The 23839-nt window shown below is 37.7% G+C and overlaps 1 protein-coding gene across 7 annotated transcripts in view; it reads right to left on the bottom strand.

The window, feature by feature from the left end:
* Window positions 1-23839, bottom strand: part of CFAP20DC (CFAP20 domain containing) — a 204766-nt gene that overhangs the window by 25582 nt on the left and 155345 nt on the right. For all 7 annotated transcript variants that reach the window (XR_004142490.2, XR_004142492.2, XR_004142493.2 and 4 more), the window contains one exon: window positions 22367-22428. Coding sequence is in view for 4 of the 7 variants with exons in the window: in XM_031470650.2 (XP_031326510.2) it covers window positions 22367-22428 (62 nt within the window). In the remaining 3 variants the exon portion in view is untranslated. The remainder of the gene's footprint in view (window positions 1-22366; window positions 22429-23839) is intronic.

Below are 23839 nucleotides of genomic sequence, written 5' to 3'. Positions count from 1 at the left end.
AACAGCTGCTTTATCTAATGCTATACATATGACTAAAAAAATTAGGTGGTGGCTGATTATTTTTACCACATCATTCACGAGCCTGATTATTAAAACAAAATTGTTCCTGGGCTGAAATCTGAAATGTCAGTTCTGACAATTCAATGACATAACTTGACAAAGAATGGTTACAATCAGAAAGTTGGAAGATGCTCTGCAGTAGAGGGGAGGCCAGGCTAAAAGCTCAGAGGGAACACACGGCCTTCTCTAGGAGATGTATTCATGTGGGTATGTGAAAAGAAGTTTAAATATTATGTTTTAATCAGCTTTTCAAAAAGTTTCTTTCTTTTTTTTTTTAGTTGCTGGAAGATAAAAGGTCTCAGCGTCATGGAAAACTAAGCAGTGACTCACTTATCCTTTACCTTTCATTGGAGTGGAATCATTTTAGGGTGAAATTTCTCAAGGAAGTCAGTTTATCTCCTCAAAACAGAAAAAACTAATCAAGCATTGTCTGATTAATTAGAGACACTTGAAAAAAATGCTATCAAGGCCTACAGCTGTAATCAATTTCATCAACATGCAGAGAGCCAATCTGGTTTTCTTGATTAACAAAGCTGAATGTTAAACAGAGTGTGACATTGTAGTGCCATTAGCTAAAGCTACAAATTGAGCATTTTCCCTAAATACTCAAAGTCAGGTCAGGATAAAGTGAAAACTTTCTTACGATCTGGACCATGGGCATGAAGATTTCAATTATTTCCCTTGCTATTTTTGTGCCAGAAGAAGTAGTTTCATTTAAGTAGGTGAAATGTGTAGTAACTTCAGAATGCTTCAATTAAGACATACAAAATCAACCACCTGGAAAGACCACACAATAATAAAATGAAGACAAAGAAGTGATGTGAAATTTCTCTCAGTTTAGTGTCATCCAGGTTGGTTGTGTAGTTCAGCAGGAACAGGCATACCAGACACAAAGAGATGAAAAATTTCTTACTATATTTTTAAGATGCGAATGTGAAATGCACTATATAGTGTCTGATGAGCAAATAAGAAGAGCAAATAAGAAAATTCAGTTTGCTTATTTTATTTGCATGAAGTCAATTTAAATGTCAAGGTGTCTAACACAAGATTGGTTTATTAATAGTTTGTTTCTTGCTCTTAAAATCATAGTTATAACTATAAAATGATGATTATATTTTGTGTGGCAGATCTTTGCAATACAGTCTGGAGTTTCATCTGTTAAAACAGTAATTCTCAATCTTTTTGGGGGTAAAGTCCTCTTTTTTTGTGCTTGGAATCTAGTAAGAATGCAAATAAACATTGTTAACTAGTGTGTTCCAATCAGATATTATATTTGTTGTAATGTCACTAAAATAGGTTCATTACGGAAATATGTAAATAATTTCCCTAAAAAAAATACACTGAAAATAATTCAAAATACTCTCAACATCACTCCCATTTACACCGAAGAAAAGTGGAAAGTTAAGAGTATACGTGTCACATAATAGTCACTCAGTAAATATGAACAGAGGGAGCTGTTGAAGAGTTCAAGCCTACCCAGTAGTACGTCTTGTGGTAGCTATGATTTTGGTTGGCTGACATACTTTTCTTCTCCCTCTTCTGAGAATCTAGCTCTTCTTTCCTCTGTGTAGACCACTTCATGTGGTTTGGAGGGATAAGTCTTCCTGCACTTCCAATATGGAGACAGGCTTAAGACCCAAGGTAGGCCAAAGGCCACTTCTGGGCTTTTGCTGGGTTTTTGAGCAGGGTCCTGACTCATGGCCACCAAAGTGTGCACAGGTGAATTACATCTGTTGAGTATATTTTCCCATGAGAAAAATAAAGGCTGAGAAAACTGTATAAAGTTATGGTATATCTCAGGAGGTCCTTTAGGACCTCTACACTTCTATGGGAGACATAAATATTATTTTACCCAGCAGAAGGATACACATAAAATGAGGATTTCTCATTCTAAATAAATATCACTGAAGATGCAGGGGGAACAACTGTCCCTCCAAATAAGAAGGTTTTACCTTCTTATCTTTGGGGAACAATAAAAAAATATCTGAATGCCTACTCTATGCCCCTTTATATTGGGAGTTCTGGGTGTTGACAACAGAGTGGTGATCAAGCCTCAGTCCCTGCTCACAGTTTAGAGGTGGAGAAAGACAATAAATAAGTATACAAAGAGTGAAGGGGTTCAAAATATGCACCCTCAAGATATGCCAATTTGACAGAATGATTATTTTGAGCTGGAGGCAATGAGAAGAAGCAGACATAAGAAAAACTCTCTGCTCCCCTATCTCTTTCAGGAAGGGTAGGATGATTCTTAATCATTGGTGACAACTCTAGACTCATAAGAGATGACACCAGAGGAATCTAAATAACAAACCTTACTAACTAGCTCTCATCTTTTATCAATTTCCCCCTATACTTACCCTCCCACAGTCTGCCACCTTTAGAGATTCAAAGTCCCTTTCCTTTGTCTTGCCACTTTTCTACAAACTTTATTGCTCTTTGTTTCGGATGCTGTATAAGCCCAAGTTCTAACCACTCCTTTGAGTTACTCATCACTGAGTACTTGCATATGTCTGTACACTGCACCTGTTAGTAAGCTGGTTTGTTTTTGTTTTGTTAATTTGTCTTTTGTCAGTCTAATTTGCAGGAGAACCTAGGAGGATAGAAGGAAAAGTTTTCCTCCCCTACAGAAGGAGTATTATTTCAGATATAAAAATTTAAAAATAAAATAATATGTAACGAGTATTTCATACTAACAGCTCTAGCACAGAATAAAGGTGCTAGGTTCTCACACACACAAAAATCTATTGCATAAGGACCGATTCCAAATAGACAGGGAGAATGGGAACCACAGAATATCTGATTCGGGGCCATCTTTCAGAGATGAATGTTTCTAATATAATGGGCCTCTCAGATGAACAAATTAAATTCACATTTAAACCATGTTTACAAGGGAAATCCTATTGCTGAGAATTCACAGACACTTCATGTGCAGAGCACTGTACAAGGAGTAATGGGGAGGCAACAGGGAATCAAAGAGAAAAATCCCATGACTTTAGATCAACCACCTCGACTTCTAGAATTGGTTTCCTAAAACCCAGCAAGGCTTGGAAGATCACAAAATGGAACATTAATATATTCTTATGCTGCATATCTGGACGAACAAATGGCTAGGGTGGGACAGTAGTAACAGCAGCAACTATCACCACCACAACAGAAAATAAGTTGATAACCCAGTGTGGAGCTGGACATTAGACATGTATTTGGGGTACCAACATAGCACATAATTTAAATTGCACAGATTTTGATCTGAGCTCAAATTTCCTTTTAGCCTTGCAACCTCTGGGTTAAATTTTGCCTCTGTTTCCTCACCTGGAATACTGGAATTATGGGACTGACAACACTGGGTTGTGGTAAGGGTTAAATAAAATAATATAGCATAAGGAAACTCTCACCACTCAGTTCCTGCTAGAGAGATGGAGTCAGTAGTGATAGATGTAGCGATAGTAATGGAGTCAGCAGTTATTATTATTTGAAATTACAGAAAAAGATTCAAGCAACTTTATATAACATCTTTTACAGAGTTAAAGACAACTCTGTGTTAAATGCTTTGTAACTAAATTCTTAGCAAATCAGCAGCATAAAACTTTGCAGCCTTTTCTAACTTCAACTAGAGAATAATTGCCTTAAAATTAGAACACAAAATAAAACCATCTAAACCTTTCTACAGAATGATTGGGACTTAATGGTGCAGAAAAAGTAGGTGGGGTTTAATTTAATGCTGTAATTTAGCTCTCTGGGCTTTTGTAAAGAATAACTACAGGGTATCATTTTCATCATTAAGTGTGTCAGATTATCAGATGCCATATTTACGTACTGATTTCCATTTTCTTTTCAAAGTTTGGTTATTGCTTTATGTTCATGAGTCAAATAAAACAATGATATGCTAAAAAGAAGGCTCTGTGAGGTGAATGACAATTTAATTTTCCCCCAGTGTTGGCTGGTTGCATAGGAAAACAAAGAACTGGAGAAAGTTGACAGGATCTTTAGTTGACTAGATTTATTTCCCAGCAGTTGCAGGTTGTGTTAATTGTAACATTTCAGTTAATGAAAAATATTGTGATAGAAGGCTGATGTGGGTAATAAATGGACTTTTGATCAGAAAAGATGGTAAAACGCTATCTTTAAAACACTGGGAGGAAATAATCAGAATTCTTTTGTTGCTAAGACCATTCTAGTGAGTAAGTTGGGCTTGCCAGGGAGGGCAATCATTCTTTCATGTCTCCAAGCTACCATCATCATAATTATTCATGGTGTTACTCCAGCTGCTATTCAACCTAAAGATGGTCCTTGTTCTACAGAAAGCTAACCTGCTAAATTGAAGAAAACACAGGAAGATACAGAAATGTTGAAAAACCAGAAAGAGCAAACTTACTATATTAGACTAAGACTCACACTACTGGTTCTTATAAATAATTTTGTTAAATGTAACATATACATAGAAAAGTGCACAAATAATAAGCGTACAGCTCAATGAATGCTTGAAAGTTACTGTAATCACCACCTGAGCTAAGAATAGAAGCCTCTTTCACTCTTTCTCCTAATCATTACACTCCCTGTTCCCCCAAAGGAGCTCAGATGGTGACTTCTAACACTACCAATCAGTAGACTCGTTTTTGAACTTTGTACGTATGGAATCATATGGTATCTGTTCCTTGGCTGTTGAGCTTCTTTCCTCGAATATTACATTTGCAAAATTAATCCATGGTTTTGAGTGTAAATAGTATTCCATTTTGTGACTATATCATAATTTACTTATGGCTTCCACTATTGAAGGAGATAGGGTTGTTTGCAACTTGAGGCTATCATGAATGTGTTTATGTTGAAAAGTTTTTCCTCTTCCAACTTGGGTCCAGTGCTGGGAGGCCTGCAAATTAACTGACAGCAGCCAGATTGGCAGGAGAATGGATAAAGTTTATTTACATGTGCACTTGGGAGTTGCTCAATAATGAGTGACTCACTGAATAGCCAGAGATAAAAATTTATGTGCCAACTAACAAAGTTGGGAGAGTGAGGGCTTCACTGGGAAGGTATGGAAGGTTCTGTTAAGTTTTTCTGATGCTACTGGGAATGGGCGGTCTGTCTTCATGGCAGCTGAATGGCAGCTGTATTTTCAGGAGGATCTGCTTTAGTCAGATAAGGGAAGTTCAGATGAGATTTCTTTCTACATCTCTGTAGCTCAAATGTTTTCATTTGACAATAATCTTTATATCAACTCTGGGGGTCTGAATGAGTCCCCACAGTTTATGCATGTTGCTGGGCACACATATGTATGTATTCTACTGGCCATACATCTAGGCAGTAACTGTTGGATAGAAGGATGTGGTATATTCAGCTTACAGAGATGCTGCCAAAATAGTTTTCCAAGGTAGTTACAACAATTTATATTCCCATCAGCAGAATGAGTTCTAGTTCCTTGGTATCCTTAACCAAAATTATTGGTAGGTTCTAGCCACTGTGATGGAGTTCTAGCCATTGTGATGGGGTGTAGTAGAATCAGTATATTTTTAATTTGCATTTTTCTGATTTTTAGTGAGTTTGTGCATATTTTCCTATATTTACTGGCTATTTGGATATCTTCTTTTGTAAAATGCCTGTTCAAGTCTCTTGGCCATATTTGCTTTCTTTTGAATTGTCTCTTTTTTTCCTACTGATTTGTGGTTCTTCATATAGTCTAAACATACATATTCTGGAGCCCTTCCTGTGTTGGAAGTATCTTCTCCCACTCTTTGGCATGTCTTTTCACCTTCTTAAGTAGTATACTTTAGTAAGCTCCAATTTTAATAAAGTCTAATTTATCAGTACTCTCCTTTAGGGTTACTGAAATTCAGATCTATTTAAAAAGTCTTTCCTACTCCAAGGCCATGAAGATATTCTTCAAAGTTGCCTTCTAGAATTGCACTGTTCAATACGGTAGTCACTAGCCACAGGTGGCTACTGAGCACTTGAAATGGAGGTAGTCTGAATCGAGATATGCAGTGAATATAAACACACACTGGATTTGAAGGACTTAAAATGAAGAAAAGATTGTAAAGTAGCTCATTAATACAGTATTTTATACTGACTGAGAGGACAAGCAAACAACTAGAGTGGCACAAAGACTGCTTTAAACTGAAAACATTTGGACAGATGCAGACAGAAATCTCATCTGAATTTCCCTTGTCTGATTAAAGCAGAACTTTTCAAGAGTCAGCTGCTACAAACCCCCAACTCTGGGAAAGTCTCCAGTCAAGGAGGCGACTGACTTTAAGCAACTGAATGTTCCCAGAAATGGTGTAAATAAGCCGTATCAGGACCTTCCATTCTTTCCCACTGAAGCCCTAACCACTCCCCGACCCCCTTAAGCTGATACACAAACCCTGGCCCCTGGCTGTTCAGAGTCACTCCTTATAGAATGCTTCCACATGCACATATAATAAACTTCTTCTCCTGTTAATCTATTGTCAGTTAATTCACAGCCCTCTGATCCCATCACTTGAACCTAAGTTGGTAGAGAAAAAATTTTCCTGCCAAGAACTAACACGTTAAAATGATAATATTTTGGCTATATAGGATCAAAAAATATATATTCTTAAAATTAATTTTACTTGGTTTTAAATTTTTAAGTGGGTTACTAGAAAAATGTTTTCTTCCTCTAGATGTGATTCTTTTGCTTCTGGCAGGCAGTTAGGGTAGGGTCAGAAGGTGATCAGCCATTAGAATGGTTCAGAATAAATGTGTATTAGTCCTCCAGAGAGCTGGTTTACTTCTGGTTAATTTTTCTTTCTAAGGTGTAGCACTTTGGAACTTACTATGGCCTCTTCTCTTCATAGGTCCTGAGCTCTAATTTTTGTCCCCCAAGCCCATGAGGCTGTTGAAGGCTATGTTCAGTGTCTCAGCCTCTCAGCTTCTACTTTCTAAAGTGGAATTTTTCCTGAGAAAAGTATCACAACATGCAGGCTGTCTCTCCTGGCTTCCCTACTTTTTTGGAGCAAGGCCCTGGAAACTCTCTCTGTCTTGGAAGTTCTCCAATGGCTTCAATCAAATAAGTCTCATATTTTGTCTGGCTTTTCTGGTTTTCTCAGAAGGAAGTTCAGTGTGAAACAACCAAATCTGCCATTGCCACAGGCAGAACTCATGTTAATTAATTTAAAAATATATCATGCCTGTCATTTAACATTGTAGGATTTTAATCACGATTGACATGGAGAATGGAGTCAGGGTTGTGGAGAAGCAGCAGTCCTAATCTCATTTCAGTCAAGGAAGGTTTTTACAGAAGGGGAAGGATGACTTTTAGAGTAGGAGATTTTGGCAAGGTGACAATTTCAGTTAGGGAGTGTTATGTAGGGCTAGGAATAGAGTCCATTCGATAATTGAGCTGACTAAGAGAATAGTGGAAATTCTAGCTCAAAGAAGACAAATGGATTATAAATCACATGCTAATTCTGAGTGGTACTATTGTCTGGAGTGTCTTGTTAAGAAGGATTTTAAGTTAATGGTGGGGATCAGGGACAAGAGGACTGTGATCCACTAGCAATGCCTGCCATGGACAAAGGGTGCGGGTTAGCTCCACATTAAGTGTGAAACATATCCCCCAAATCATATGTCAGTGGTTGAATTATCATGCATTAAAAGTATGACAGTACTGGCCCATTTGTAAATTTAATTTAGAGTCATCATGTTGGGGTTCTGAACATGCCACCCAAAATATGTAGCTTTGGCATATTGATTATTTTGAGCTGAAGACACTTGAGAAACAGTGAATTCAGAAAGGTTCTCTGACCTGTCTCTTTCTACTTCAAAGCAAGACAAAATTTCCTGGGGAGAATGTGCCTTGCTGGTATAGAGTACGACTCAATCACCAGAGACTATCATAAGCCCAAAGATAGCACTGAGAGGAATCTACAAAACAAACTTTACTAAAACAACCCTTATCTTCCATTAGTTTTCCCCATATATTTACCCTCCCATGGTTTGCCACTCCTAAAAGCCTAAACTCCTCTTTCTTTTGTCTTGACACTTGTCTACAAATTTATTGTTTTGTGTTAAGATGCTATATAAGCCTCAACTTCTAACCACCCCTTTGAGTCACTCATCACTGAGCTTCTCCCACGTGTATCTGCACTGCACACAAATAAAATCTGCATGCTTTTCTTTTGTTAACTTGTCTTTTGTCAGTTTAATATTCAGGGTCTTGTGCAGAACCTAAGAGGACAGAGAAAAAAGGTTTTTCCTCCTCTATAATCATATCACTTTAAATTGGCTGTTGATCAATATTAACCTGGTAGAAGATTTTTAATGGAGGACCAAAGGACTTTATATTCAGCTATTATTTATTTTAGGTTGTGATTAATGTTCTGCAGGGGCAGTGAGCATACTTTTCAAATTTATGGACGACATTGGGCTGAGAGAGAAAATAGGCTGAACGACAAAGCTTCAGAAAGATTTTGATAGTCAAGAAGACTGGTTGAGACACCACTATCTCTTTCACAAGTATTTACCAAGATCCAGTTTGTGTCAGATCCTGGCACGAAATGCAATGATGAGCAAAAGTAGAGTTACTGCCCTCCTAGAAGTTACAGTGTGGAGGGTGAGACCAAAATCGGTCAGATAATCACACAAAAATGTGTAACTGTTTGAAGTTAGATGGTGCTTATGAGAATACTTATGGATATACTTATGTGCTTATGGATAGGGACTTGAGGGTTTCCTAGGGGATGTGACGCTTGAAAGGAAATCTAATGGATGGCTAAGTTTTAACCAGGCAAGGGAGAAGGCAAAGTAGAAGAACGCATTCTAGGAAGAGGGAACAATGGGAAAAGACTCTGAGGCAGACAGATTTGAGAAAAGGAAAGGAAGCCACTGTGACTCAAGCACAGATGTCTAGAGGGAAAATTGGACAAAATTAGGTTGGGCCAGCAGGCATAGGCCAAGCCACTCAAGCCTTGCAGGCCATTGAAAGATTCTGGCCTTTACCCAGTGAATAATGGGAAGCCATTGTGGGGTTTTAATATGAGGGTGTCACAGTCAGGTCTGTGTTTAGAAAAGGTTAGTCTGACTGCTCTGTAGGGAATGGGTATGGGTTGTGGTGGAAAAGTACAAATGGATGCAGGGAGACTACTTAGGAGGCTGTATAAGTGGTCCAGAAGAAAGATGGTGACAGTTTTAGGTGACCAAAAGCCAAAGACAAGCCATTAGTGGGATATGAGTATCGAGAAAAAAATGTGATTCAAGCTACACTTGAATCACACAGAGTTCTAGTCAATGGCCTACTGTAGTCCGAAGTGTAGTCCAAACTGTTGAGATGATTTTGTTCAGTTTGCAGAATCCCAATTTGATAAACTCAAAGACATCCAAAGGAAGGCAATTAGGACTATGCCAGGACCAGGAATGGCAAAGAGGACTTGAGGCTGAAAAAGTGAGATGCTGGAGGAGAAAATGAAACGACCAAAAAGCGATATTCAAAAATTTCAAGGGGTGTTATGTGAAAGAGTGATGATTCAAATGATTGTTCTAGAAAGAGAGCTAGGACCAATAGGGAGAAGTTATAGGGAAGCCCACGTTAGCTCAGAATAAGGAATGCTCAATTAAGAAGTGGACTGCCTCAAGTTGCACTGAGCCTGCTTCCCTGGCAAAGATGTGCAGAGATGACTTTCAAAGGTTAAATCATCTCTATAATCTCTTCAATCTCTCTAGGATTCTCTGATTCTCTCAAGTGTGATCTGATTTGGAAACTTTATTCCCAATAGTCCTATTAATATTCCTACCTCCACTATTATCACTTTCTACCATTTAATGAAAACACATGTGCCAGGCTCTGTACAAAACTTTTTACACATATTACCTCATTTAATCCTTACAATAATGCTATAAAGTAAGTAGTAAAATAGAACCCCTATTTTTTGGATAACCTAATTGAGGTTTAGAGAAATAAAGTAATTTCACAAGGATACAAATCTGGCATTTTAATTCCATTGACTGTGTTTTTAACCTACACTATATCATTTCCTAAAACCACTTACTCCACTATATGCCGATGAACTGCATACTGAGCTCAGTAATTTTAACCAATTTCTAAGCCTTCAAAATATGCAACTCTGTATTTCCAATGACAAAATATATTCAATGTCATATCTAGCAACTGCATCAGTCAGAGTAAGGCTGGGGTTATTCCTGGTAATAAGCAACTCCCAAATCTCAGTGGGTTAAAAACAACAAAGGTTTATTTCTTGCTCATGTTTGTAATTCAGCAACCAGGCTGGCAAAACAACCATCATCTTGAATGCTTCTGGTAGGTATCAGAGGAAAAGAGAACTCTGGAGGGTTTTACACCTACAATTAAATGCTCCACCCAAGTAACAACGAAAGCCATCTTGCTCATAATGTATTGGCTAGAACTAACTGGGCACTTTGGCTCCACCCAAAACCAGAAGAGCAGTCCAACAATGTGCTTGGGGTGGGGAAAGCTGGGAATATCTGGCAAATCGTGTTAGTAACTACTGCAGACAATAAATATGCAAAGAGGCCAGGAAAAAATGCAAACAATTTTTGCTGAATAAAGTTCAGAATTTCCACCAAGAATACTGACTACCTCTTTACATTAGCTTGTTTACTTACCCCAAGTTGAGAGTACTAATATATTAGAAGAAGGAAAATGTATAAAACATGCTGAATTCTGGAAAAAGTCTTTACTGTGTATGTAAGACATAATTTGAGCCATAATCCTGTCTGGGATTCAAGCCCTGGGCATGCAATATTAGTACATCTATTTGCACTTGGGTTAGATACAAGTGTTTAGACAGAAAATGTAATATTTTACTCCCTTACAAGTTACACTGTACCTAACTATGTAAAAAGCGATCACTGATGAGCTGAGAGAAGATAATAAGAAAAAACTCAAGACTTACATTAGGTTTTGACTATTAAGATGTTAGAATAAAAACCATTTAAATGTATTACAGAAATTTCACTCTGAAAATTCTTGGCAATGCCAGTTCATCACTGTCAAATTAACTAAGAGTGTGATATTCAGACCCCAGATTATTTATATAAAAATGTAAACCTCTTAAAAAGCTTTTCTTTCTGACAAATATTTGGAATAATATAAAATAAAACAAGTAATTCATCTTATTTCTTGCTATGACTCAGAGTACTCAAGTCAAATTTGAACTACTTTTATCCACTATCTGTGGGTAAACATAGTAGTTTTATTCATAAGTACTCCATGATCTCAGCTACAAAGCTAAAAACCTGCAATGAAAATATAAAGACAAATCAGTGGCATCTATGAAGCACTTTACTGGAAATGATTGTTAAGAGATAATGATTTCTTGTTGTAAGTGATTTAAATGTCCAAAGAGAAAGTCCGCGTGGTGTTAATGTGCTTAAAATGTAATTAAAATTTGTATTACAAATGCTAGTTTAGGAAAGAACTGTTTTTAAAAGCCAACAATATTTCCTGTAAGGTCATTGCTGTGATATTTTACATGGTGCCTTTTTCTAATTTGAAAGCTACCTATTTTAATAGAGAATGGTCCAAAACGTTTTTAAGGTCAAACTGGATATGTTGATGATTTAAAAATGCAAGCAAAGTGCTTTATTATACTATACTACCAGAGTGTTATTGTAGTTTAAAAATATCATTAAATCAGCACAAACCCACACTTATCATTTCCTGCACATTTTTCATGCCGAGCTGCCTTCTGACTATGAGTAATCTGTTAAGCTGCTCTTTGCCTCACAATCTATCAAAGTGACAGATTCATTCCTTCTCTAATACATAATATCTTCATTTACTGTATGCCTTGCTGCATCTTTCTTTTTTGCTAGCACTGAAATTTAGAAAATCACAAGCAAATTTAGAGAATGTCACATGGGTGGTTGTTCTTGTTTGTTTCCCATTTCTTCCATTATTCCAACAGGAGAAACTGAAACTTTCTCAACTCTTAATGTGAGTTAATAGTATTTCTAAAATGAAGCCAATTTCAGGTTTCAATGAAACCTGTGAAAGAGGTCGGAAGAGGGCAAATGGTAAAATACAAAGTAATTGCACCCTTCACCAAGTCAAAACACTGGCCAAAATGGAATTTCCTACCAACACTCATGGCCAGTGAATAGACTCTCACTTTCCACCTCCAAACCTTTCCTGTAAAGAAAAAGGTATCATTACCAACAAAAAAAGAAAAAGCCATTCATCTAGTAGTTTAAGGATGAACTGGCCCCCTCACAGACAGTCCTTCATTACCATAAACATCAAACACACTTCATTAGCACAAACACACTTAACTGAAAGCCACACTGTGACTTTAAGGTGAGACCTTCAGTTTTAACGTGATGTTGATTGACCTCAGCCTGGGCCAGATCTCAGGTTTCTTGTTCTTTGTTATTTTAATAATACAAATGGTTCTGCTGTTTAAAAATTATTCACTATTAATTCAACAGAAGTTATTTTACCCTTCCCTCCTTTCCTGCTTTGATCCAGTTGCTTATTCTATAAGTTCTGCAAATAAAGAGATTTAAAGGCTGAAATATATGAGAATATATAAAATTCTAGCTAGTTTCCTTTCATCTTAAATAAGAGATAAAGTTATCTACAAGTCACCCTTTGGCTTCACTTGTTATCAATCCAAGGGTTCAAATAATAAAACAAAGGTCACTATTGTTAATCTCAAATGTCAAAAGCAACGAATTATTTACAGCAAAATATGAGAAGCTGCTCTCTAACCAGTCTTGTTTCAGCATATACGTAATTTTCTTCCATACATACACCCAACCCAACACCCAACAGCATTTTCTTGAGCTGAGCACCAAATTGCATCTGATTTGTCTTAATGGATGGCAAGGGAGCTAAAGGCTTTTAAAAATCAATGGACAAGAAAGAGTCAATAGAACAATAATGTTAGTGTTAATTCAATCAAATCAGCTAAAAGTTGTTTGCCTTTTCTCCTTCAAGTAATTTTAAATAGGCTGGACGTTTGACTTGTGCGGTATTTATTATACTGAGTGGGTTTTTATGAGGTAATGAACAGCAAAATATGAAGCTGTAAACTCGGGTAAACATAATATATTGCTAGAGTGAAAAATTATGTGTTCTAACTTTAATCAATTTCAGAATGTAATGTTTTTCATTAACAAGAGAAACAAAAAAAATTACAGGGAAGATGTAAAACCAACTGCCAACAAAAGCAGCACTTGCGAGTGGGTATGGTTTTGGAAAGGTTGCCATTTCTCCATGCCAGGCTGGGCCCATGCTCCCCTGCCCCAGGTACCTTCACAGCCTGCCGTGGACTGGCCTTTGCTGGGAAGCCAGTCCCTCACCCTCTCTCTACGGTACTCTGCACAGAGTAGGTGCTTCAGAAATATTGAATGTTGCTGAAGGTATGAACTGCAATACATTTTCAATCATTTAGTGTTGTAGTGGTTCCTTGTTTGAGTAACAAGGGGAGCACTGTGCATTAGGTTACAAAGTGAATGATGAGGCAGTGAGTCTATGGATGCCACTGGCTGTGGCCATTTAACCATAACTATGGTCTTCCATTTCCCAGGTTCACGTCATCATCCTGGACCTCAGCCTGCATTCCTCTCACCCTCCCCTCAGCCAGAACTGAGGTGAATGTTATAAACTGGAATTAGTACTTCGATGTCTTTTTAAAGGTGCTCATTACTCTAGAATAGGAAGCTGAATCTTTTAATTAAAAGCTGAAACTGTAAAACGTTGGAATGTAAATAATTACTTTGGTAATTACCTTTTTTTACACTGGACCCTGGGCCAAAGGTAATCTGAATCCATCATTTGGATGGATAACAATGACTAGGGAGGCCTTGGTAATCACAGGAGCCCCACATTCTGCTAGTTAAAAATGCTAAGACTCTTCAGGGATCCATCATTTCAGACACAGAAGCTTGGGGAGGGGTGGGGGAGAAGATGCTATCTGTTGTTCTGAAGCTCTTGTGGACGTGGGTTTTGTAAGTTTGTAATTTTGGAAAACATAACGATAAATAAAATATTGATGAGTAGTTCTCCAGCCCTAATGGCTTTACTCTCTCATGGAGTACAGCTGGAAAAGCAGGAGACTCAGGTTGAAGTGCTAAGCCCCAGCGGCCTGAGAGACCTGGTCAGAGAGCACGCAGGCATCTCAACTAAGAAGCTGGAGGGTGAGGTCACAGGTGCCCAGGCAGGCAGGGCCAGAATGAACAAGTAGAGAGAGCAAAGGAAAAGAAATATTGGTCCAGTGGCAGGGGTGGCACCCAGTCTTCTGGGGTGACGGCTAGTTAGGGCCTGGGACAGGGTGACTGGAACAAGTAGGCAGTCTGAGCTAGTGAGCTCTTGTAGAATAAATGATCAGAACTAGGACTAAAAGTGAGCTGGACAGGTGAAGAAGAGCCAAGAGCAGAGGAGGAAGAAGTGATGGGACTGCCAGCTGTCTAGCACTGCTGGTGAACTGTTGGGTCTTCTGGAACCCAAGGGGAATGGTGGCCCTGAAGTTGTGGCAGGCAGGGTCCCAGGTTCAGAGTGGTCAGAGGTGACAGGCAGCATGATTTCCCAGGTATTTGGTTGGCTACCAAGGGTGCCTTTAGCTTAGGTCTTCTCAGCGGCAGGGCTAGAGAGGCTAGGGAAGCCATTCTGAGCCCAGCACGTGTTACAGACCAGGCAGGAAGGGGACTCAGGCGAGCCTCTTTGTACAGGAGTTTTTAAAGTCTGTTTACTGGTTAGATCAGCGAACTGAGGACCCTTCTAGGAGCAGGTGGGGCAGGGGGCTCACTCGAGGGTAGCTGCACCATAGGCTCAGATGTTCCTTCTTTCTCTGTAAACACATACACACACAGACACACACACGCTCTTTTTCTTCTTATCCAGATTCTGTTCGTTGGTGAGGGTTAAGAACACATTCTGTAGCAATGCCAGCTCAAGCAGATTTCTAGCAAGTGACACCCTGACTTCACAAAATGGGCATGAATAGGCAAACACAGATAAGCAATTTCCAATAAGAATGCAGAGAAAATTCTCAAAATCAATTTGAGAAAACCGTCTCCATTTAAAGTTTTAAAATGATACATTTACCAGAGACTTAGGATTGTGGGTATCTTCTAAGGTATCATTTAAAACAAATTCATGAAAGAGATTTCATTTATTATAAGCAGGAACCAGCCCAGGTTCCAGACACCCTCAGGGGAGGAAAGTATACAGGTGCTTCTGGGTTCCAGCTAGCAATTAGGTACACAGTGATGTAGCTAGTGTAGAGACATGGGGTAAAGTCGTTTTTGTGAGATTCAGTGAATTCAGCACACATTTCTTGAGTGTCTCCTTTGTGTTGGCACTGTTTGGGGAGCTAGGATATTGTGAGCAAGAGAGATAAAAAGGCCCTATTCTCACACAGTTTACATTCTAGCATATTCTGTGTGTGTGTGTGTGTGTGTGTGTGTGAGCAGACACAACAAGCAACAAGCAAGAAAACATCAGGTAGTGAGGAGTACTACGGTGAAAATAAAAAAGAAAATATAATGAGGCTGCCTGGGGCTATTTTAGGTCAGATGCTAAGAAGGGGGCTCTCTTAGCCTCCATTTAGATGGATGACATTTATATGGAGACCAGAATGACAGGAGGCTGCTATGTCCTTTCTAGAGAGTCCCAGCAGAGGGGCCATCTCGTGTGAAGCTCTTAAGGTGGTATTTGTGTATTTGAGAAAAAGAGACAGCACCATGGTGTTTGATCCATAGTCCACAAGGTGCAAAATGGTACGAAACACAGTCTGAGTGGTGGGCATGTAGGGTAAGGAGCACGAGTTGACCCTAAGAACAGAGGGCAACCTTTGGGAGGTTTTACACGGGGGAATGCTTCAGTCCAGTTTAGGTGTAACACCACCACTCTGGTTGCTCAGTGGAGAACAGAGAGAAGGGGCCAAAGGAGCAGAGAAAGCAAGTGAGAAGCGATGGCATTTGTCTAGGTGAGAGATGATGGCAGTCTGGGCTGGGACTGCAGCAGTGAGGAGAGAGCAGTGGCTGGAGCTGGCATACGCTGTGGTGGGAGGGAGCGCCAGTACAACTTGCTGAGGCTGGACAGGAGGTGGGTTAGAGAGAGAAACCAGGGATAGCTCTTGGTTTCTGGCTTAAGTAAAAGGGGGTAAAGGTGGCATTTTCTGAGATGGAGAAAACTGAGGAAAGAACATGTGTAATGTGTAGAGGGAGAGAAAACCAAGTTATGTTTTGAATGCTTGGATTTGAGGTATACATTAGAGGTCCAAGTGGATATCTGCCAAATTGGCAGCTTGGATACATGAGTCTGGAACTCAGAGGAGGGTCAGGACTGGACATATATAATTTTGAGAGTCATTAGAATATAGAGGGTATTGGAAGCTATTATTAAGTAGTTTGTATAAATAATACATATTACATTATGTATTAAAGATTAGGGCAATTCTAATGTTCACCGGTGTCTATGCACCTCTGGCTTGGCAGGGAGTGGAACATGCATGGAAATTAGATTTCAACTTTGTCCAAACAAGAGCCTTTAGTGAAAACACAATTTTATCCTGGTTGTGAATAAAGCGATACCACTGTCTTCCTATTTTCAGAAAAGGAAAGGGCAATCTTGCACAGCCATAGAAAAATATTTGAAATTCAACTGGCTAACTTTGGGGATGAAGACTTTCATATCTGCATGGTGTCTGGGCGTACCTCTACCCTCCCTCCCTTAGCTCACATTCTGACAGAGCTCCTTACCAAGCCAGGCTGTGCTGAGCACCACAGGGAGGACAGACACCACCCTGTCCTCAGGGAACTTGGAAGTTGGAGAACAGCATGACAGGTCCTCAGCCAAGCAGTTTAAATCAGAGTTCTGGGTATGGAGAGTCACCGCCTTCAAATGAGCAGGTGGGAATTTGTGGGAAGAGGATTATGAAATAAGAGGCACTGATACCCATAGCTTTTCCTAGTTAAAGCTAAGGATAGGAATGATATGAAAGTTAAATCTGATGCCTTTTGTTTTATAGGCAAATCATTAAGATTTAACGCCAAAATATAGACAATAGAAAACAACGACACTACATTTACAGAAACTGTGTGCCCAGTTAATCGAAAAATCCTCTGTTATGCTTTGGTCTAAGGAGGAATATTTGTTAAAAATCTGACTTATTTGTTTTAAAATGATCCAAACTTAATCATCTGAAGAGAAACATGACATACAAGTTCTGTATTTAATTTTATTTATTTACACATTTTCTGTCTCTTGTGTTGGTGGGGAAAAAAAGCTTAAGCCATAGAGGAGAAGCTCATCAGGCTGAGTCCCGACAATTTGAGAGAAAAGAAAAATGAAGCCACTGTGATCAGTCCAGAGAAGCGCTTGTAGGTTACAATGACAGGCCAGCTTGCCTCAGTCAGGCTGGCTGAGCCAGCATGAACTGAGGTCCGTGGTTATTAATCATTTGTCAAAGTCTGCAGGGAATTATCAGATAATTATAGTTATAAGTACATTTATATCACACAAACATGTGGCAAGGCTGCAAAGGATTCAAGCCCTAACACAATCTGCAATGGCATTTTAAAAAACTACAGATAAGTGATAAATCATAAAGGAAACACTTCAGAAAGAAAACCATGCCATTCATGACTAGGCAGTCTAGAATTATTTTCTATGTTGTTTATTTCCATAAATATTTAGAAACCTTACAGAGACTTTGAGTACTTTCCCTCCACCCCCTAATTTTCCAATAAGTTGTAAAAATAGCAAGTGTAATCGTCATTTGAAATGAAAGACTGGTTATCGACTCCATCCATATCAACAGACAACCAGAATGTAATCACAGCTTACTTTATAAAACCTTTTCCTGAGCAAAAGTATCTCAAGCTGTTCTGAAGAATCTACATAAACACATAAATAGATGTGCCTAAGGAACAGCTCTGAACCCCACCAACCAATAGATGGCACTTTAAAATAAATAACTTAAGGCCGTGAACAGCATCCATTTTGTTCAGTTTGGCAGAATATAAGTTTATATGCTAGGAAACATTTCTCAACATGAATGAACTGTGAAATTGTTTCCTCCTTCCCAACACTCCTCTAAATTGTATTAGATTTTGTTAGCCATTTCTGCATCTTGTCATAGAGGCTGTCAGTGCCCCATGAGACAGTGTGGGTAGATAGACACTGGAGGCAAGGGCCCCAGCATCTGAGATGCTGCCTAAATCTCAGTCAGCATGTTAGGCCAAAATAATGGGAAACGTCACCCCCAAGCCTACCAATGCAAGGGGAAATGGCCTTGTTGCCAGGTCTAGACACACAAGGGAGTGTGATGAGATGAATCATGTGTATTTCAATCCCTAGATTGTAAACTTCTCAGGAAATCATTACCATTGTATCCTACCTCTAACCAGTGTCAAGCATTGCCCTGTGAGTGCAAGTGAAACCTTTCAATCTGAGGAACACAATGAATGAATATATGAGGTGTTTCAGCTGTTTTCATCCTAAAGCCTACTTTTCAAAACCCAAATGTGCCTGCTTCATGGACTGCATACTATCTTTAATCATCAACACATAAAACTAAGAAGGTAATTATGGTGCATAAATAAAAATCTTTCCAGAATAAAATGTAAATAAAACACTTCAGAGATATTGGTTGTTCTGTTACATTAATAACGTTTATGAAAAATTGACTCTCTAAATATGTACGTATGCAGGTATGAGTATATATAATTTAAAAATATTAGGTTCTTAGGTGTCTGGAGTAGTTGCAGATATTTTATTGAAGCTAGTCTGGCCCCTTCACCTCCCAAAGGGCACCATCATGCTTTCCTTTCAATGGACCTGCAAACACATGTGTCCCCCATCCCCAACATGTTTGCATTACTTTGTTCAGGAAATCAAGAGCCTACTGCTTCTCATGTATTGTTCAGAGCTTCTGCATACCAAACTTTCAATAAGATTCAGGTTGGATGCTTGTTTATGCAAAGGGGTAGACTTAGAGACTTATCTTTTCTTCTTTTTTTTTTTTTTTTTTTAGTATTCATTATCAGTATCTTTCAACTTTAAAGTTTAATTTTAAAGTTCTGTATTTTAGGGTCTAAAACATGGGATAGAGTAATTTTTAAGATATATAATAAATACAAATCTTAAGAACCATGGCTTTCAATTTTAAGTTAAATTACATGTATTACATGATTCAATTTATCCCATTTTTATAGATGATCTATGCTGACCTCATAATTTTATCATCTTCTTTATTTATGGCTCAATAATGCCTTTCTGCCAATTCTCCAAACTGCTGGATTTATGAGCCAAGAGCCAAGCTGTTTTTGAACAGCTATATAATAATTTTCTAGGAAACTGGTGGATAACCTGATGGAAAATAGGGTTGGTGGCATTTTACTTTTTTGCTTTAAAAATAATTGGCTTTTAATTTTATTGTGTAAAAATATAAATACATTTTTCCTAAATGAATGAACACTTACTTTGTTAAGTAAAATATATTGTCTGTTTAGCTGATGAATTTTCTTATATTCTGTCTTTGAGAATCAAATTTTGAAAGGGATATTTAAAATCACATACTGCCACATCTACTTAATTAATTAAGTAATTAAACAATTAATCAATCCAATATTATGAGGTATGTTTTCTATGTAGGGCAGTGTTCCCTTCAATAGTGGAACTGGTTTTACTATGTAATAGCTTATAATGAGTCTCATCAAAGTCACAGAATCATAAATCTGGAAGTGACCTCAGAGAGCTTATAAAATCCAAATCCTTTCCTTTACACATGAGGGTGTTCTTATTGTTAGACGAGGTCTGGACAGGTTGGGAGGCTTGTCTGAGATCATATACGGGGTTAGTAGCAGAAGTAGGATAAAAATTAGGTCCTCTTTCTCCTTTTGTTGAAACAAAATACTTCACTTTCTAACATCACTTTCTGTTACTCTTATTTACTCAGACTACAAGTCCTGACTTTGTTGTTATTAGGACAAAAGTTGGATTTCCAGTTACTTTGAAAGTTTATTCTTATATAGATAAAGTGTTTTTTGGTCAAATCTAGATGGGCTGCAAGATTGCAAGAGACACATATCAAGAGATAACTAAATTGAAGAACGTTTAAATACCTTTTTATATATACTAAAATTATAATCTCAATTTTCAACTCCTTATTATTATCTATTGATGATAATGACAATTCCCCCTACTAGATAACATGCAAGAATGACTAGATCAGGCATATGGACCAGGAACACTTAGAAGAAATTATTCATAAAGAACACTTACTCTTCCTATGTCATTAATATTCTGGGCCCCATTAAAAGTCCTATAAACTATGTAGGTGGTCTCCTGATAGCCATGTTAGTTTTATATGGCTTGGTTGGCTCTTCATTGCTGATTGGACCAGAAGTGAATACTTAGCCCAAGCCAGGCCAATTACATTCTCTCTCCTGGAAAGCAGGAATTGGGATTCAGACATAGACTGTCAGCCTCGGCATGTACTTTGAACTGTAATGTGTAAACCCAAGACAGCCATATGTGATAGGAAGCAGAGAAAGCTGGAGCTTAGAGTGAAGAATGGAGCAGACAGGAAAAAGCAGGCAGAGGTGCAGTGAAGATACTGTTTGCCTGCCTCTCAGCTTTCTAGTCCCTAGTTTCAGGTCCCTCCTGAGAACTGGCTGCCCTTGGCTTCCAGAATACAGCCCTATATCCTTACTTAACGAAGCCCTCCCATCTGTCTGTCTCTTTTTGTCTTTCTCCCTTTCTCTTCTCCTTCTCCTCCTCTATCTCTCTCAAAACTAGCTCAGTTGTTTTTGATTATGTGCAATGAGTTTTGATTCAGACACTATTAGATACCACACTCTGGAGCGAGAGCTACAACGCTGTCAGTGTTCTGGTCTATTCCATGGGACGACCCACAGTACAGGTGAGAGAGCTTGATAATGAGATGCATTTAGATAATAAGATGCATTATAATAACTAAGATCCTGTGTGTGGAGCTCAAGACAGACTCATTTTCAATAAATTCCTAGTATCTTAATATATAGTAATAAATTGATATTGACTTATACTGATAAACCAGCCTATTTAGCTATTTTTTTCAGAAAGCCATACAAGATACATGATGCACCCCAATGTTCACAGCAGAACTATTTACAATAGCCAAGACATGGAAACAACCTAAATGTCCATCGACAGATGACTGGATAAAGAAGTTGTGGAACACGATGGAATACTACTCAGCCAAAAATATAATAAAATAATACCATTTGCAGGCAACATGGATGGACCTAGAGAATGTCATTCTAAGTGAAGTAAGCCAGAAAGAGAAAGAAAAATACCATATGATATCACTCATATGTGGAATTTAAAAAAAAAAAACAAACAAACTTATTTACAAAACAGAAACAGACTCACAGACATAGAAAACAAACTATGGTTACCAGGGGGTAAGGGGGTGGGAAGGGATAAATTGGGAGTTTGAGATTTGCAGATAATAATTAATATATATAAAAAAAGATAAACAAAAAGTTCATACTGTATGGCACAAGGAACTATATTCAATATCTTGTAGTAACTTATGGTGAAAAAGAATATGAAAACGAATATATATATGCTCATGTATGACTGAAGCATTGTGCTATACACCAGAAACTGACACAACATTGAAAACTGACTATACGTCAATAAAAATATATATTAAAAAAAGAAAGTCATACAATACTATATACACTTCAAAACTCATATTCAGATTTACTTGTCTATAATGAGCCTAAAATAATAAGGTTTTTTAATATTGACAAATTACTCATGTCAATGACATTCTAAATAATGAAATAATTTTGAGATTATGAACTTTGAAATTATTAAAAAAGAGAACAGCCATTTGAACTTATATAAGCTATTTTGGTAAATGTAAAGGCACCAGGTAACATAAAGATTTATGCCTAAAATGTACTAAACATCAAATACCTATTAAAACAAAATATTTATGCAAATAGATTAATACTGAATAAATTAATACTTAAAGAGAGCCTGTTATGTGCCAGGAACTGTGCTAAGGATTTTTCACGTATTAGGTCATCTGATCCTCTCCCAAATCCTATGAGGTAATTATCATGCCTAAATTACTTGGACTTAAATGACTTTCTCAAAGTCCCACAGCCAGTAAGAGGCAGAAGTGCTAATTAAACCTAGTTTGACTGTTAACTATGACAGCATAATCTGAATGAGAAAAGTAGACTGAACCAAAACTTCTAAACAGAAGAACTTTGGAAGCTCTTTGGAAGTTTGGAAAATTTCATGAAACCAAGGTAAATGCCCAGTCAATTCCTAAACAATCTTTAAAAAAAAATTATTAATGATTCTTACCGGGGGTTAGAAGGAGAAGGTGGATTCATTTCTTTCTGATAGTGACGACCCTGGTTGACAGGCTGTAAAAGACAAAACATTTGTGAGGCACTATTCAGCATAATGCTCTTTACATATACTTTCACATGCACTCTCATTACATAATTTTTCCTGAGAAACAATCTGCATGAAGGAGCTGGTTTATTTTACAAAGAGTCAAAGGCTGTTTGGGACATCCAGCAAATAACAAAGTGGTGTATGTGAGAAAGCACAGGTTATTTTAATGACCAGTCACTGGACTAGACAGCATCTATCATATAATTAAAGCTCATGTGTGAAATCTTCCTCCTTGTGTGATTTTTATGCTGTTAACATTGGTTGTTGTTTCCAGGACAAAAAAAAAAAAAAAAAAAAACCAAGATATATTATCGTGGAACTAACGCTGTATAGCAAGTATCAGCAATAACTTGGAGACCTGGAGATATAGAATATATATATTTATATCTCAATGTTACTAAGTTCGTAAGGATAACTTCTGTTTTCTTTAATGGCATTACACATGTGAATCTTAGGTCAAGGTGGTCATTTTCCCTGAGTGTATAATAAAGCCTGAAGCATTAATTAGTTGAACTGAAAAAAGTGATGCCAATACCTAACAAAATGTGAAATCTCAATTTTTCCCTCCCCAAGAAATGTTTTAAGTTATTGTGTTTTTCAAAACATAGCTAAATAACTACATTCCATGAAAGCCTTAAACACTTGCCTCCAATGGAAATTGATGTTCTCCCTCTGTTCTATAAAGGGAGAAAATTCCATTATATCTGATAAAATTCTCTTTTTGAACATCAGCTCAAAGTATTTTTCTTATGTAGTTAACAACCATGTAATTCTAGTATGAAAATCATTTTTAACATTCTCATCTTATTAAAAGTCAGAGTTTGGTATACATTTTTGAATTGCATTTAAAGGGCTTCAGTTACTTCCTTACCCAATGTGGTTGCCATTAAGGTTTTCTCAGCCATAATTTGGCACCACATGCTGCCCCAACCAAAGGAAAGAGTATAGCAATGATGCCTGTACATATAAAGCACATATCCCTTATTTTCCACAGATTCTTTAATGGACCATAAAATATTAATGACATGGGTGATGGGAATTCTTTAAACTGTCTTCCTCTATAAATAATTTCTTGGAAGTGCCCTTTTAATTTAAATCAAACAGCCTGTCTGATAATCACAGTCACTTAGCCTGATTATCGGTGATGCACCATGAATTTAAATGTACTTAGATACTTTGGCAATTGAACCAATACCAACGCATCACCATTTCAGTAATAAGAAAAAACAGCTGGGAGAACAGTGGCAGGAAAAACATGTCATAAGACATATTTGATCTCACTGGAGAAATAAGACTTCCAGCAATTTGCAAGTGAAATTTAGTTCTATGATTTAGGCTTTATTATTTCACAGCAAAAAAGGAATTAGCAAGCAAAGA

The sequence above is a fragment of the Camelus dromedarius genome, chromosome 17 (genome assembly GCF_036321535.1).
Source record: "Camelus dromedarius isolate mCamDro1 chromosome 17, mCamDro1.pat, whole genome shotgun sequence".
NCBI classification, from domain to species: domain Eukaryota; kingdom Metazoa; phylum Chordata; class Mammalia; order Artiodactyla; family Camelidae; genus Camelus; species Camelus dromedarius.
The sequence above is the reverse complement of the archived record's forward strand: the minus strand, read 5'-3'. Positions and strand labels throughout refer to the sequence as shown.